This window comes from Pleurodeles waltl, chromosome 6 (assembly GCF_031143425.1).
Source record: "Pleurodeles waltl isolate 20211129_DDA chromosome 6, aPleWal1.hap1.20221129, whole genome shotgun sequence".
NCBI lineage: Eukaryota > Metazoa > Chordata > Amphibia > Caudata > Salamandridae > Pleurodeles > Pleurodeles waltl.
This window is the reverse complement of record NC_090445.1, coordinates 1,437,959,498-1,437,975,519: the sequence shown is the minus strand read 5'-3', so window position 1 is coordinate 1,437,975,519 and position 16,022 is coordinate 1,437,959,498. Positions and strand designations below refer to the sequence as shown.

The 16,022-nt window shown below is 42.7% G+C and overlaps 1 protein-coding gene across 1 annotated transcript in view; it reads left to right on the top strand.

The window, feature by feature from the left end:
* LOC138300931 (inhibitor of nuclear factor kappa-B kinase subunit alpha-like) overlaps positions 1-16,022 on the top strand; it is a 417,875-nt gene that overhangs the window by 45,723 nt on the left and 356,130 nt on the right. Inside the window, exons 5-6 of the mRNA XM_069240833.1 lie at positions 2,019-2,107; positions 6,141-6,230. Coding sequence (XP_069096934.1) covers positions 2,019-2,107; positions 6,141-6,230 — 179 coding nt within the window. The remainder of the gene's footprint in view (positions 1-2,018; positions 2,108-6,140; positions 6,231-16,022) is intronic.

Here is a 16,022-nt window from a genome sequence, read left to right as displayed (position 1 = left end):
GTTTAATTGTCTAAAGTCTGTAGTTTGGTCCTCCCTTTTTTTTTTTTTTTATTACAAAAAAAAGAAAGGATTCACATCGGTTTTTATAAAAACCAATGGTTCATTGCCATTATGGCCTATAATAATGATACGCATTGCTTTATTTTAGTACTGTGGGACTCCCACTTCGATGACATGAATGATTCAAGTATGTGAGTCTATGAAAGATACCAATACTGGAGAACCACAGTTACAGGTAATTTTCTTACATGTCACCAGTGCCAAGAGTCAACCTCCTCATGTCCTGCAGGTAGCAGATCACACGTAGGATTTCATTGGTGCGAACAATGCAGAAAAGATTTCATGCAACAATCCACACAAATTAAGTCCTTCATGTTTTGAAAATTGTGTGCAATATGGCAGCGGTTCCCAACCTGTGGTCCGGGGACCCCTGGGGGTCTGCAAAGCCTCCTCAGGGGGTCCGGGACTGCTTAGAAAATTAAACAATATTAACAGATTAGGTCCACAGCTTTCAGGAATGAATTGGTGTGGGGGGGGGTCCCTGGACCCCAATAATGAGTCAGTGGGGGTCCCTGGGTTCCAGTAATCATAAAGTGGGAGTCCACAGAAGTCAAAAGGTAGGGAACCACTGCAATACGGTATATAATCAGAAGAGCTCCATGAATAGGCTAGTAAATGGCACTGTTACTTGACAGCCCATTAGATTATACCAACCTGAGCAGGAATATGTTGTCCATGGAAAGGGATGCACCCACTTTCAACATTTTGCCCATTCATTTATGCCATCAGATACAGAAATAATTATTTCTGCTTGTGGCTCAATTTAGAAGGCTGTGTGGTCCAATCTTGCTTTAAAAATATGAGACTGCCTAGATACATAACTTAGTGTTAGTGAAATCTGCCAATGCCTAAGCACCTCGGCACCGGTTGCCTGCAGATGGATTATTGATTTCTACATTTTTCCTTTAGAAACAAAGTATTTTTTTACAGGCTTGGCCACTCCTGAGCTTTTAGTCTTACTTGTTTATTGTCTACAAATGATCCCAAGTTGCAGGTAAAAATGTTATCTTAGATGAAATTGTATTCCTCCCAGGAAGGTGCTGTGAGGTCTTTCTTCAATATAGAGACATTATTATATGTTTCTTTGGGAAATGTAAGTGTATACGTGTTCTTGTTATTTCTTTAATTTAATGTGTATACTGATTTATGTGAACTTCCTTGAGAAAGACACCTGTACCTCAACTAGTGTAGGTATTGCAAATTGGTTCATGCCTTATTAAAGAGATGCGTTACAATGGTAAGGTGCTGGTAGGTGAGGATCCTGCTTATTCCCCTAACCTGGATGTTAACATTGCTGATATTGGTGCTGCTAACATATGGTGAAGGGAAATGTAGAATCAAGATTATGTGGGCATGGCCTACATTTGGCATAAGAAAAGGATAGTCACTGGCTCCTGCATCAAATCTCCCTCTCCCTTCTTGGAGCCTGTACTTTCAAGCTCACCACTAATTACTCACTGCCACTGACACAAACGGCACCATCATCCGCCACATCGTGGATGAAAACAATCTTCCTGGGAGGACCTCTGGGCCAGCAGTTACTCATCATTGTTTCCAGCAGGGAGTAGCAGAGACCCCCACCTCCTTGTGTGCAGGGAAACTAATACTTACCACTCTACCTGTCAAAACTGGCAGATTAACCACCCAGGAGCTAAGCAACAAGGATGCTTCTAATAATAAATACAGAGAAAGTTTACAATATGAATATTACTTTATTATATTCATAATGTTTTTTGGTGTAATTCACGATAGCTAAAAGAGAGTCTGCGGATGTAGTACACATTTTGACAATTTGTCCGGGTTAAACTACAACATTTAGATTCTTGTGTAAATTAAAAAAAATGCATATCCCTTCAAAAGGTTAGTTTGAAGTGCACATGAGACTTGAACATATATAAATGTGTCTGTCATTGTAGATATTGCTTTTTCCCTAATAAACATTGTGGTTTGCCTTTTAGGTTCTGGTATCCAATACTTACACGAAAATCGAATAATTCATCGAGATTTGAAACCGGAGAACATTGTCCTCCAGGAGTGCAGTGGCAAGGTACAACGTGGGAGTTAAGTGGACGGGTTGCAGAGACATTTTAGAATGCAGTGCATTGGTGTGTTTCACTTGTGTATTATGGCTTTCCCAAGTTCATATAAGTGTACCTCTTGTGCATGTCAATATTTGGTGAAACACCTTTTATGGTCAGAATGTCATGGTTACAATTTCACTTTATCACAAAGGAGAGTTGAAGGTACAATCATTGTAAATCCTCCTAGCAGAAAAACATGGATGGGGTTGTGACGAGGTTGTATCTGACCTTGGCACCAACCTAAATCCTAGGTTACACATGTTTGCAACTTGCTTTAAATGAGGAAGTCTTTACCCATAATTTTGTGGCATGCTTCATCATTGGCAACCTCACCCCACCCTGTTAAGGTGGTATGATGAGGACAGACTCAACCTCAATGTAGTTGTTAAGATAGAAACTGGATAAAGATGGTATCTATCTTATTTATCTAAAAATACCCCCCCACAAAAAAATCATTATTAGTAGGTACCTTGGGTGTGGTTAAAAAAATAGAGTAGATGATGGATGGGTACAGTGGCACCTTCATTCATTCAAAGCCAACGTGTTTCTGCTCATACTCATCCTAATCTGTGGTCAGGGACATTCATGACGGCTAAAGGGATCCCCTGCTCATAGAGCTATTCAAAGCATGCATATGCGGGAAAAGGAATTTCCTTCCTCTGCAATATTTTTGAATAAGATAACCTAGGGCATAAAAGATAATGTTATCTATGTACACAATGCACAAAAACAGTTAATGTGAGTTCTGCACTGTGAGCTCTTAATAGCATGTGAGTAAAATCACACTGGTTATACTGCACTGCAAACAAGAGAGTAAACTCATTCATGCACATTGTCACTTACCTTAACTTAGGGTTGTTAGGGCTTCCTGATCTGGGTCGAGGAAGACACCCTCTGTAGTCACACGCTTCACACAGGGAAGGTCATTGGTTAAGAGAATACCAAAGATGATCACACACAAGTAATGCTGTGCCATCCATTCAAGCGCGATATTAGAATTGGAAGTGGGGCAGCCTATTTGACATGTAAATAGGAAGAGCGTGCTCACCACATACATCTACGCATCCATGAAAGGTCATGCAAAAAACTCAGTACATAAAGCATAGCCATGCTGCTGCAGTATAATCACGACAGTAGTGAATACCCCTAAGTGACGCAACCTACACGCTGTAAAGTGCATCCATGGTAATCAACATTGATGGCAGTGGGACATCATATGTAGTTCAAAATACTAACTGCACACAAGCATATGTAAGCACATACTAGGACTTTCATGTGAGTAATCAGTGTTGTCTTTGTGAGCATGCATAGCTTAGATTTGAGATTGAAATGAGGGCCCCCGCTACTTGGCATAGCTTTCATGCTATGTTGGCTCCTATTGCCTTGAGTGCATGTAAGAGGGTGCTTTCATTCATGGTTACAGTTTCACCTTACCTGTGTGGTGAACAGAAACTCTTGCCTTTGCCAGACCACAGCTCCAAACAATAATTTAACCATCATAGCTTATGTGATCACAGTATAGTCAAATCATGTGTTTGTGACCATTGGTAGAAGCACAAACAGAGTTTTGGTTCTGTTGTAACCACAATACTGTCATAACTTAACTTAATTTTTGGATAGAGGGACATTTTAAGTCTTAAAGTTTTTTTTTTTCTTTAATCTCCGAATGTACTAAATTTTTCCAAAACGCATCCTCTTTTGCCATGTTTGTTATTTAAACAACCATTATCACAAATACGTGATTTTTCAATTTATTGAACAACTACTTGAAGATTTTGGAAGTTTTAATATTGTTGAAAATGCCTGTTTTTAAAAATGTTAATATTTTTTGAATGCATCTTATGCCTATAACATAGATGAAGTAGGTTCAAATGTCACCTCACAAAGAAATCACCTCACGAACAAATTAAACATCTGCCTAATTGGGGATAGGTGGCTGAAGTTTTGATTTTCCTTCGTTCTGCCATTTTAACATTAATGTTTGTTTTCTGGTGACCTAGTTTTACTAGACGACTCCAGGATCTGCAGAAAAAAGGTACAATCTTACAAGAATACTGTCAGGAAAAACAAACCAATAGGTCAAATTTAAATATGTGAAAAAAGGTGTGCTCTCCGTCGTTGTATAGAATGAAACTGAACAAATATTTTGCCATGACATTTACAAATACTACATAGGTGCCAAGGGTCAACAATGGTTTCACGCTGGATGACAGGGACTTCCCTACCATGGGAGTTGGTCTTGGGACCTTTAGGCAGTTGAGGAGCATTTTGATGTTCAGATTCCTTAACATAGCGCATCAGATGAGAATGGTTCGGTGCTTGGTCTACTTGTTAGTAATTCAATAAATAAAAAAAGTCAACCTTTTCCCCTCCTTCTAAAGTGCCTGCGCCTCCCAGGCTGCTGTTGCAGGTGGGCTCCATTTGATTTACTATTGACCAGTAGCAGTGGATTCCTACGTTCCTACCTGGCCTCCTCAGATACAGTCTCAGCAGAGTACAGGGTGGACAGAAATTCTAATGATTGGAAGAGTTGTCTAAGTCATGGCCTGGGAGCCTTTGAAGGACCTATCCTAGATATTAATCAAACAAATGTTGATTGCATTTACTATTCCACCCCTGGCTTCCTCTGCATGCTGTGCTGAATAAAAATTGTTGTAGAGAATTCACACACAGACTAGTGATAGATGAGTCTATTTCTGTAGCTAGTCTTCTTGCCTTTTCCTGCCTAATCTTGGGTTGCTGCCGGGGTTGTGCATTTCCAAGGACTGAGGGGGATTCTACCGGCTATGGTTGAGCGGGCCAAGTAGTATTAGTAGAGATTTTGCTTTTTTCACGAGGCAGACTACTCATGTTTTAGAAAAAGAATGTGCTTTGCTGTTCAAGCACTTTTTTTCTTGCGCTCCTAAGTTTGCCATGGGACACTTCTCCTCAGAGGCCTAGCAAATGTTAAACAACTTGTACTTTTAGGACACTAGAAACTATTTTCCTCATAAAAACAAATACATTAGCCAACTCTCATGGAAATAATTCTATTGTCCTCTTAGACAAATGGTGCTTCAATGTTTGTTGATAAATAATCGTACTACCCTTCACAGCACATTGAGGGCCATTGGCCTGTAGAAATTCCCCATCCCAGGATGACTTGCCCTTTACCAGTGACCTTTGATTTACCACTGTTTGACTATAGGAGAGTGGTCACCAAGACTCCTGTTAATGGAGGGCTTCCTTCTCAGCTTGTGACTAACCTACAGACAGATGGTATTTTTACAATTATTATTATTATTATTATTATATATACAATTAGATTTTTAGATGCACATCGTAGAATAGTTTCTACCACAAGTGCTTCCTTGGGAGTATATTTGAGAAATGCGCCAGGAAGAGGGGGAAGGTCTTAAAAGCAAGAACCTCAAAAGGGTGACTTTGAAATGTAGAATGGTTATAGGTCTCTGAAATTTTCACCCCCAGCTTCTCTTTACTACATGAGAAGTCATTTTGTTGTGACTTTATATGCAGGTTGGCCATTATGTTTAGCCTCTCCCAAAAATCCAAGTTGACCATAGAGGAAACAGCTATTTGCTAGCAAACCTGTGTGGTAGACTATAGTGCAGAGTAACGAGTTCCATTTAGGAACCTTTCTGGTAATAAGTGCCCATATATAATAAAAAAATATATAACCTGTTTCATTTAGATCAAAACAGTGGGTCTAATTAAAATACAAAGCTTCTGATTTCCCTTTGCTCGGCTTGTGGCAGTCTAAACCTCGGTCTGTCCTAGCAACAGTAGCTAGGATAAGATCAGGCCTGGAGTTGTGTCCTCCTAAAACCATGAAATGAGATTCTCAAAAAATCTGCTCATGTCCTTACCTAATTCTGTCACATTCTGTCATCTAGCACCTCATTACTGATATTAAAATTGGCATCTAGAAATTGTGGACTTCATTTTCTGTTGTGGTCAATTTTTATTACCTTTGTGTAACCTGTTGCTGTCTGTTTGCAGATTGTTCATAAAATAATAGACTTGGGGTATGCCAAAGACCTGGACCAAGGCAGTTTGTGCACTTCTTTTGTGGGAACGTTGCAGTATTTGGTAAGATGACAATTTGTGAGCACTGTGTATTGTTTTACTTGCTTGCTCCCAGCCTTTGTGTTGCTTAGGAGGCTTCCGGTCTGCACTGGATGGAAAGAAGTTATCACATTTTGAGGGTAGTGTAGGTCTTGAAGACCATAAAATCAGAGCCGCCCTGTAATGTAATTCTCTGCACACAGAGCCTGTGGAGTGATGGAAAAGAGAGCCATCACAAGCTCACAGGACCACGCTTATAGATACACAATGATCTTGATGATGATGATGATGATGCAGGCAGTGGTGGTGCTTGTAGAGTAATAAAATAGGGTCTGTGGCCTCTGGGAATGAATCTTGTTTCATCCTCGCACATCCTCATAGCAAATTGCAGTTACTCACGAGAGCAAGAAAACATAACGTACTGCTCGTCTGCTGGCAACTAGCTACGTCATATAGTAATTTACTAGACACTGCAAAGACAAGTATCATTTCCCTGGCTCGCTCCCAGAAATGTAGTTGTTTTGTCCTAATTTCAGTCATTGGCTTTGGTTCTTATCAGATGGTCTCATAGAGAAACGGTAATCTCTCCCTAGATTACCACTGGCGTAAACTCATTAAAACAGTCAGATGAATATCCCTCAACTTTACTGACTTTTTTATTTTAATGTTTGCATCTCATTTATTTCCCAGAGGTTATCAGTTGATTTTAGATGCTTATGCTCATTATAATTGCCCATCAACTTTGTTAAAGTTCCAGTTAGTATCACTTGTATATCGTGATTCTAGATTGTGGTTTAAATAACCCTTTAAAATGATTCCACCAAGACACATTAAGTTACATGATTAATGTTTAAATATCCCCTTATCTGTCAGATGGGTGCCCCTCCAGGACCCCATAATCAATTATGTATTAACATGGGTTGAATGAATGGTCTACTTTGAGGAAGCGATTGGTCTTTAACATTTATAGCTGTGACCTCAGATATTGCCATATCACTGGCATAATAAAGGCCCCTTGCAGTCCCTGCAGGCCAGAGGGCCCCCTTAGCACAGTACATTGTGCTCGGGTGGTGGGCCCCTGGCCTAACAGCACCTGACTGCCTGGGGAGGGGTCCCCTCCATGTACCTTGCAGGGCCCCCCCCCTCAAGTTTATTTATGCCACTGTGTCATATCACCAGATTGTTGGTGGCAATATTAAATTCTTCTAAGCCCATATTTGGACCAACACTGTACATTTAGGTTTCCTGGAAGTAAGTGATTTCCCACATATCTAGATAACCTATGTAGTAGGATTTGCCCCAAACCTGCCATGTTCCAAAACAATTATTGTAGAATTGAAGACTTTTGAGTATTCGTCAGTTTCGGTTTTGTGACCAGGGTTGGCGGCCAAACCTTTGCCAGATACCTTCAATGTTAAATCTTTGTTTATTTGATATTGTGCCATACATTACCTTCCGTAATTAGAATCATATGTTATTAATAGATTTTTATAATGGTTCACATTTTTCTGGAGTACACCAGTTGCATCCCTTAAGATTAAATATCTACCCACTTTTTGATATTATTTACTTGTGGCTTAGCTGTCTTCTTGTACCCTGTCTTTTGTGATCTCTTATTACAGACAAGCATTTGCAATGAAATGGGTCTCGCGTTAGCTCGAGTTAGAGCTATTAGCGTTTTAAATTCCTAACTGGACTTTTCTTGCCACATAAATTGAAAATGAAAAGTAAAACAGTTAACATAAGTGAGCCGATTGAAAGTGCAACGGTCGCCATGAGCCCAAAAGAGAGAGACGGAAGGAAAAAGAAGCTCACTCGCAGTCAGTTGTATCGGCAAAAGTGCAATTATCCATGTAACAGGGTCGGTGTCCAAGGCGGTAACAAAAACGACCCAAGGAGGGACAAACGTAAAGCATTTACCAATGATAACAAAAGATTTTTGACAGGCAAGCCCATGAACGAGTCACAGTGATGGGCGTGCGGTTGGCGTGGTTAAAAGCCCACAGATAGATTACAACAGGTCAAAGTATATGTGTGCTCGGCCTAAAAAATGACCTTTGTTTTGTAAATAGATCACTTTATATGGGGATAAACTACTGAGCTGATGTTGTTAGAATTAAAATGGGCATGTTCCTTTACATTATGAAGTACTCCCACATAATATTGCCTTAGTTTCAGAGATAATTGTGGCTTTGAGCTATGTCCATATTCAGGTTTCCTTAGTTTGTTTTCTTATTTGCCAAGTAGTCCACTGTTTTATCCACAGTTTTAAGTTGAGTGAAAGCCTCAAATGCAAAGTCTTGGGACGTGGTTTATCTGATCCTGCCATTGTGTATTATAGAGTAATCCACAAATATTTATAATGTAAGCTATCATGTTCGAAAATGGTTGAGCTTTGGTCCCTGACAAACTAGCAACACAGGTAAAATTTGCCACCTTGGTTCTGAGATAATTTTTCTTGGAATAAGCATTCTCCTTTCAAGCATGGGCTCTAGATAAAGGTTGATCTTTTGGTTCATCCTCTGCTTTGCAATAACTCCTTAATTTCTTATCTGTGTGAAAGCACAAATATCAATAACAAAAGTAAGCGTTTTACTGTGGTGTCATAAATAAAGTTTAAATCGGTTTCCTAGTTCCCGGAGCACATTTTAAATCTAAATTATTCATATCATGTTCACAAAAGACAGTTATTTATTTACTCTCATAGGTTTGCACCTATAGTTAGAGTAAGTTTTGTGCTTTTTTTTAATGATATTCAAGGGTTAATATCCTCGCTCATGGAAATGTATGCATAGATTTCTGCATGTGTAAATGTCCACGGGCAGCTCCTTCACAATGTGAAAAAGCATTGCCCCACTGGCTAAGAGCCAGCTGCTGAAAAATAAAAAAATATTTGAATATTTTGTTTATTTTTCAGCTGCTGGGGAGGGGTGGAGCTGGGCCATGAGGGGTGGAGAAGGAGTGGAATGAGTGACTTACGCACTCATGTCAGTTTGGCTGGCCGTATTTGAACAGACTCCAGTGAACTGTCTGAGTGGCAGAACAAGCCGCTCAGAGCAATCCTGGCGCTGCTCACATGCTACGTATAGCATGAGAGCAACACCTTGATTGCATGGTGAGCCTGTGCTGGTATCCCAGGGACTGCTTGGACACCATCACCATCATGAGAGGAGCGAGGCGGCTGCAGCAGGAACAGGTACTTTAAAAAAATATATACATATATATATTCTATTATTCTATCCTGTTCCACAAACATGCAAGCTTGTGAGCGTTATACACCGTTTGCAGGTGTTCTGACCCATGTGAGTAGATTTCCAAAGTGTAAAACCACATTCCGAGAATCGAGAGTGTGGGTTTACATTAATAATTTGGAGGTATTTGCAATCATAAATGAAACCAACAGTCCATGCATTTTTGTTACTCTGAGCCCTTTTAAAGAAAACATGCTCACTGGAGGATAAAAAAATAAATAAAAAAAACAATGAAACATTCAATCATGATAAAGTAAATTTTAAGTAAAGCACCACTGAAGAAATGGTATTAAAACACAGGAATCCATGGATATTGTTTGAGTGATTCCAGAAGTTGCTCTGTTCCATCATGTACAATAATGTTAGTCTGGTAGTTCATTTTTTGGGGTCAAGTTTTAAAAAAACTAAACAAAAAAACTATTATAGTTAAAAATAAAATTATGGGTTGTGGCCCAAAACATGTGAGTAGGATGTCCATAAATTCTAAAAGCACACCCCTGATGGAGAAACTAGCATTACAAGTACTTATTGTGGGATGCTCCCTGTTATTCATATATACTCCCATACATTTACACTTTGCAGCCAAAATCATAATGAGGAATACAGAAGAATAACCATGCACAGAGATTTTGCAGGTAGCATGACCCACAAATTCAACTGTTCTTGAGTCAGAGTCTGCACAAAAAGTTTAGCCTGCGTATAAACTGATTTCCTGGTAGCTGTCTGGCCAGTATCTGATTACTTACATGAGTGGGTCTGGTTGCTTTTCCTTGATGGAATTAGCCCTAGGTTTACAAGACACATTCGCTTTTTGTGTGACCTCGTATAAAACTTTGTTTTATACGAGGTCACACAAGGGCAAATAGGCACATAGTTGACAGAGTTGTAGAGGTGTATAGAGAAGGTCCTTCTTTCTTTAATGTATTCTAAGTAAAACCTTAGAGGTCTCTTTCTTCTAAGATATGGGCAAGCCTTTCTGCTTCAGAACTGTGTTTTTTGATGACTATCTATAATCAGATTGTTGGGACCCTTATTTTGATGTAAACAAAAGTTAAAGGCTCATCTGTACATAAAGCTTGTAGTGCACCTTCCTGGCTGAAGTGTAGCTTGGTATGAAAGCAGCTGTCCACACATGTTGATGATATGTTTTATGCATGTTTAATAGGGAAGAATCACTTATTTAGATATTACGATCTTCATTTACCATGGGAGGGATATACTCATACCTGCAGGAAATATTTTTGCAAGGCTTAGTCTTTTAAAAAAAAAATGTATTTATCATGATACAAAAGTAATAGTACGTATTCAAACAAAGACTGTATGAGGATCTCTTCAGTACACACACTACTCTATGCCATGTCTCACCCATGTATTGTATATGGTATGGAATCTCCCTCTGTACCACTCTGGCTTGGGAAAAGAACAATTCTGGGAGTGTAAGGTCCCCATGGGTACACACCAAAAGAGATTATTCCCAATTTGGGCCCATTGCCAACCAATGGATGTCATGCTGCAATTGGGCAGCCGCATAATACAGGAAGATGTCTGGCAACCCCAGTCCCCCTCACCAACCAGGGTAATTTTAACACATCTAACTTCATCCTGCTGTATTTTTGCCAGCCCAAACGAAGCAAAACATCTAGACTATGGAATGTCACCATGGGAATCAGGCACATAGGGGGGCCATTTTGAGTTTGGTGGACAAACTCCACCCACCAAACTCCCGACAGGGAGGCTGCTGCCTATGCAGCGAGCTCCCTGCCAGAGTTATTAAGGGTTTCCCGCTACGTCGGCGGGCAGAAACCTAAGTTTCCGCCTGCTGGCCTAGCGGAAATAGGCTACAGCATTGTCTCTGGTTTGTTATCGAACTAGTGGCAATGCTGTAGCCAGCAGGGGGCACCAGCACCCTCGCAATGTTCACAAAGCAGACAGTGAACATAGCGATGGTGCTGGGCAGGGGGGCCCCTAATCTGCCTATGCCAAGATCCCATGCCATCCCCTTCACCTGTTCTCTGCCAGCCTTTTCATGGCGGTATTGCCGCCATGAAAATGCTGGCGGACAACAAGGTCGTAATCCCCTGGCAATAAGGATCGCTGCCACCATCAGACCGCCGGCATCCAAGATCCTAGCGGAGCTGGTGGTTCCCTGGCAGTTGACTGCCAGGGTTAGGCGATGGTAAGACTGCCACCGCTAGTGTGTCGGTCGTAAGACCGCTGCACTCGTAATCAGGCCCATATTGTTCTGGGGAACATAGTGGCATCTGGGCAAGAGCACCATCTCTCCAGCTAGATGTGACCCATGATGGACAGTGAAAGAGTCTTCAAGAATGCCACAGAACCATGCAAACCTGCTCCTGCTCTGCCCTTATTGCAGTCATACTGCACCGCTGGATCCCTAGAGATCCAAATTTCCAGCTACCGAAACCTGTCCAGGTCCCATCGCAACCCCGACCTGGTAACAGAGACACTGATATGCACCTCAGCCAACCAAAAGGGTACAAATTTGATTTCTAAACATTTGTGCATAGCTCACACAGCCAGTTCTGCCATTGCACAAGACATAAACCGAGTGGGGTCTCTCTAGTACAACAACACTTAAGTGTAGAGAGATACTTTGGGCATTTGTGTCCCCATCCTGACCCTCTAATTATGCAACCAATACTTCAACCGGGAGGCAAGGGGCTCAGCCACCAGTGCAAATAGCATGGGGAGAGCAGGCATCCCTGTCTAGTCCCATTATCTAGGGCCATGTATGAGATGCCTGTGCGCACCCTAGTCCATGATTCCGTGTAAAGTAATTGAACCCAACCAATGAAATTAGGACCGAACCCCAAATATTTCAGGACCGCCCAAAAATATGTCCAGTGAACAGAGTCGAATGCACTCTTCAGGGCCAGTGCATAATCTGCGTCTGAATTCTCCTGGGCCCTCATAACATGCACTGACCGCCCAATATTATACATTGTGCTTCTACCAGGGATGAACCCCACCTGGCCCTCATCTATAAGGGACTGAATGACTCCCATTAGTCTGTTGGCCAGGGTTTTACTCTGTAGCTTAGCATCTGTATTCAGCAAGGCAATTGGGCGATATGATGAGACCCAGGTGGGGTCCCTACCTCCTTTGGGTACCAAGACCTTCTGATCCTCCTGCATTGCGGGTGAAAAGCAGCCAATTCTTCTGCCCTCATCAAATACTCCCACCAGTTTCTCCAATAGGAGCCAGGGCATTTTGAGATTTAACTCTGCTTGAAAGCCATTCAGCCTAGAGGTTCGATCTCTGACTGTCACAAACAAAGCTTCCTTCAGCTCTGGCACACCTAGCAGGACATCCGAGGCCTCCCACTGCATGGGCGCAAGCCGTGGAAGACACACCCCCTCCCCAAAAAATCTCTGATATCCCATTCAGTCACTGTAAAGGGGTTGCAATCTGCCCGTTCCAAGTACTTTTTGCAGAGGTCATTAATGTGCTCCCTCTATCGTACCTCACTCCCATTGCTCCACTGTAGGGATAATATAAGAAGCACGCCAAAGGCGGGCAAACTAGTCCTCCTCCAGGAATAACCTGTGTCTGTGCCGTCTATAAGTGTACCAATCAGGCTGGGACCAGGTTTCTTCAATCTGGTGTTGTATCCAACAATTGTTGGGAACACACCTACTCGTCACCACCCATGCCTCCAGACCAGCTAAGTCTTTTCCCTTATTTAATAGGACTGGTTCAAGCTGTTCCCACGCCCCAGAGATCTGCGATATACATTCTTCCTGAAGAGTCATTATGTAGGCCTCTCGCTCCATCGCTCTACTGTCCGTGGATTCCGGTTGTCCAAGAAGTAGTGTCTGGTGACACTTGTTAGAAATGGGGTTCCAGGTTGGTTAGGGTAGGCACCTCAGCCAGGCAGGGATCGCCACTCTAGTCAGGGCAAGGGAGCTACAGACCTAAGATAACCCCTGCTCACCCCCTTGGTAGCTTGACACGTGCAGTCATGCTTATCCCAGAGGCAATGTGTGAAGTGTACAAAACACACACACACGTGACACATTAAATACATAACTAAGAAAACTCCGCAACAAGTTATATAAAATAAAGTGTATTGCACTAAACATAATTAGACCATCAACGATGTGTCTCAGTAATGCTCTGCTACACAAGCAGTTGTCAGAATATCATAAAAATTATTAGTACTCTGCAAACTAGCACTAGTCGGGTAAAGACATTATTAAGAATAAATGCATCTAGAATGAAACCTTCCCAAATGACAAGTCATCATTATCACCACCATAAATACACATATTCTGAAAACCTTTCTATATGGCATATTTCATAAATCCACCCTGCATGGTGTGTTCTGCAGCCCCTGAGAATGTATACATGTCCCCCCAAACTGGCAAGTACTACGTGTTACATAAATCATTTCATACAATAATATCTAGCAGAGTATGAGGAACAAGCACATCCTGGTGAAAGGAAACAAGATCATAAGGATAACCACTCCATGATTCCTCTTATATAAAAATCACAGCGCCTCTGCACTTCTTTTATGAGGAATGCTGTAACCGGGGATGCACAGGTCTCAGTCTAGGAGCTCCTGCGCTCCTCTTCTGATTAACACAGTACTTTTTCCCACCTGCGGGAACAGGGCCTAATTCATGGTTTCCGTCCTGTCCAAGTGTATGGCTGATGCAACAAAAATGCTCCCGAAGGTATGCCGCCACAGGGGAGAGGCACACACACTGCCGTCGTCATTCCTCTCTGGGTTCCCCACATAGGACAGAACTCTAGACAGTCACCCGCCTCCATGCAGGAGCGACTGTCGGCAACTGCGGCCTCCGCTCCAGCTGTGCTTGTCAGGGGGGTACTTCTGGAGCCCTTCAGGGCCACCGGACAGCTACCTTCTCAGCCATGAGGCGGCCTGAACTGGGGGAGGCTCCTGACATCTTCGGCCGCAGACCAGCTTCTCTGCTCATTCCGGTGGCCAGACTTCAAGCAGGAAACTCCTGGGCCGGGCAGTGAGCGATCTTCCAAGTGGATGCCTGCTTGAGACCCATGGGCACCAGGTAGGGTGTGCCTCAATCGCACCGGAGGGGACACAGCAGTCGGCTTCGCAACATTCCTCCTTCAACACAGTCCTCCTGGACGTGAGAAGTGGCCTGCAGCGGGTGACACACAAACACGGTAATAGGGGCACCCATCACGAGATCCTTGTACACTGGGGGCCATGTTCTAGCAAGAATATATACCACTCACCTCGTGATAGGAAGCATGAAACAGCGGGGATGGGGGAAATACCACCCAGCCCATAGAGTACAACCGGGGAGGCACGGAGATGCAGGGGGCCAGCAGCAAGCCAGCACATCAGGGTCTTGGCAGGTAAAAGCAGTCCCTCTTGTGACCTAGCAGGTCACAGTTCAGCATAGCAGCAGGTCAGTCCTAATGGTGGTTCCCCTGACATAGCAACCCCTTCCAGCAGTATCTGGTGCTAAGTCCACACAGTGTCCATCAGTGTCCAAATTGTGGGGGATAACCCCTCTGTACTTATACTATTTTGCTCAGCTTTCACAAAGGTGAGGAGGTGGGTTACGACCAGCACCAACCGGTTCTAGGAATGCCCCCTTCTCCAGCACTGGCTCCAGACATTAGTAGGGGGTAAACGAGCCCTTTGTGTGAGGGCAGGACACAGCCTGTACAAATGTAAGTGTGCCCGCCTCTCTCAGCCCAGTAAGACCGTTTATTATACAGATGCAATCCTGTTACATCCCCACCCTCCCTATGTACTGGCTGTCTGAGAAGTATGCACAAAACCCAGCTGTCACTCTGCTCAAGACGAGGATTGGAGTCAAGTTGCAAAACACCTAAGTCATAAGCACAGAGAAATGCTCACTTTCTAAAAGTGGCATTTCTATAATGGTAGTAAAAAATCCACCTACACCAGTGTGCAACATTTCTCACTACCCTTCCAAACATTCTGAACATGCCCACGCTATTTCTCATAGATCAGAAGATACCACTTAAATATATGTCAAGGCATTTCCAATGCACTCGTATGAGAGGAGAAGAGCTCACAGTACTAGGACATGTAGTACATAAAGACATACGTCCTACCTTTTACATACACAGTACACTGCCCCTAGGGCTATCAATGGCTTACCTTAGGAGTGACTTAGATGTAGTAGAAAATGGAGTTTAGGCCTTGGCGAGTAGTTCGACTTGCCAAGTCAGGGTGACAGTAAACTGTGCACTCAGGCTCTGCAGTGGCAGGCCTGAGACAGTTTTTAAAGGTTACTTCTGTGGGTGGCGCAAGCTGTGCTCCAGGCCCTCTAGTAGCATTTAATTTACAGGGCCTGGGTATAAAGGATACCACTGTACAAGGGACTTGCAGGTAAATTAAATGTCTGTGTATGCCAATCATACCAAGATAAGAGGGAAGAGCACATGCACTTTAGCAGTGATCAGCATTGATAAAGTGCTCAGAGCCCTAGAGCTGACAAAAAGAGGTCAGAACAATAGGAGGAGGAATGCAAACTGTTTTGGGATGACCCTGCAAAAAGGGCAAGGTCTAACAGGCCTC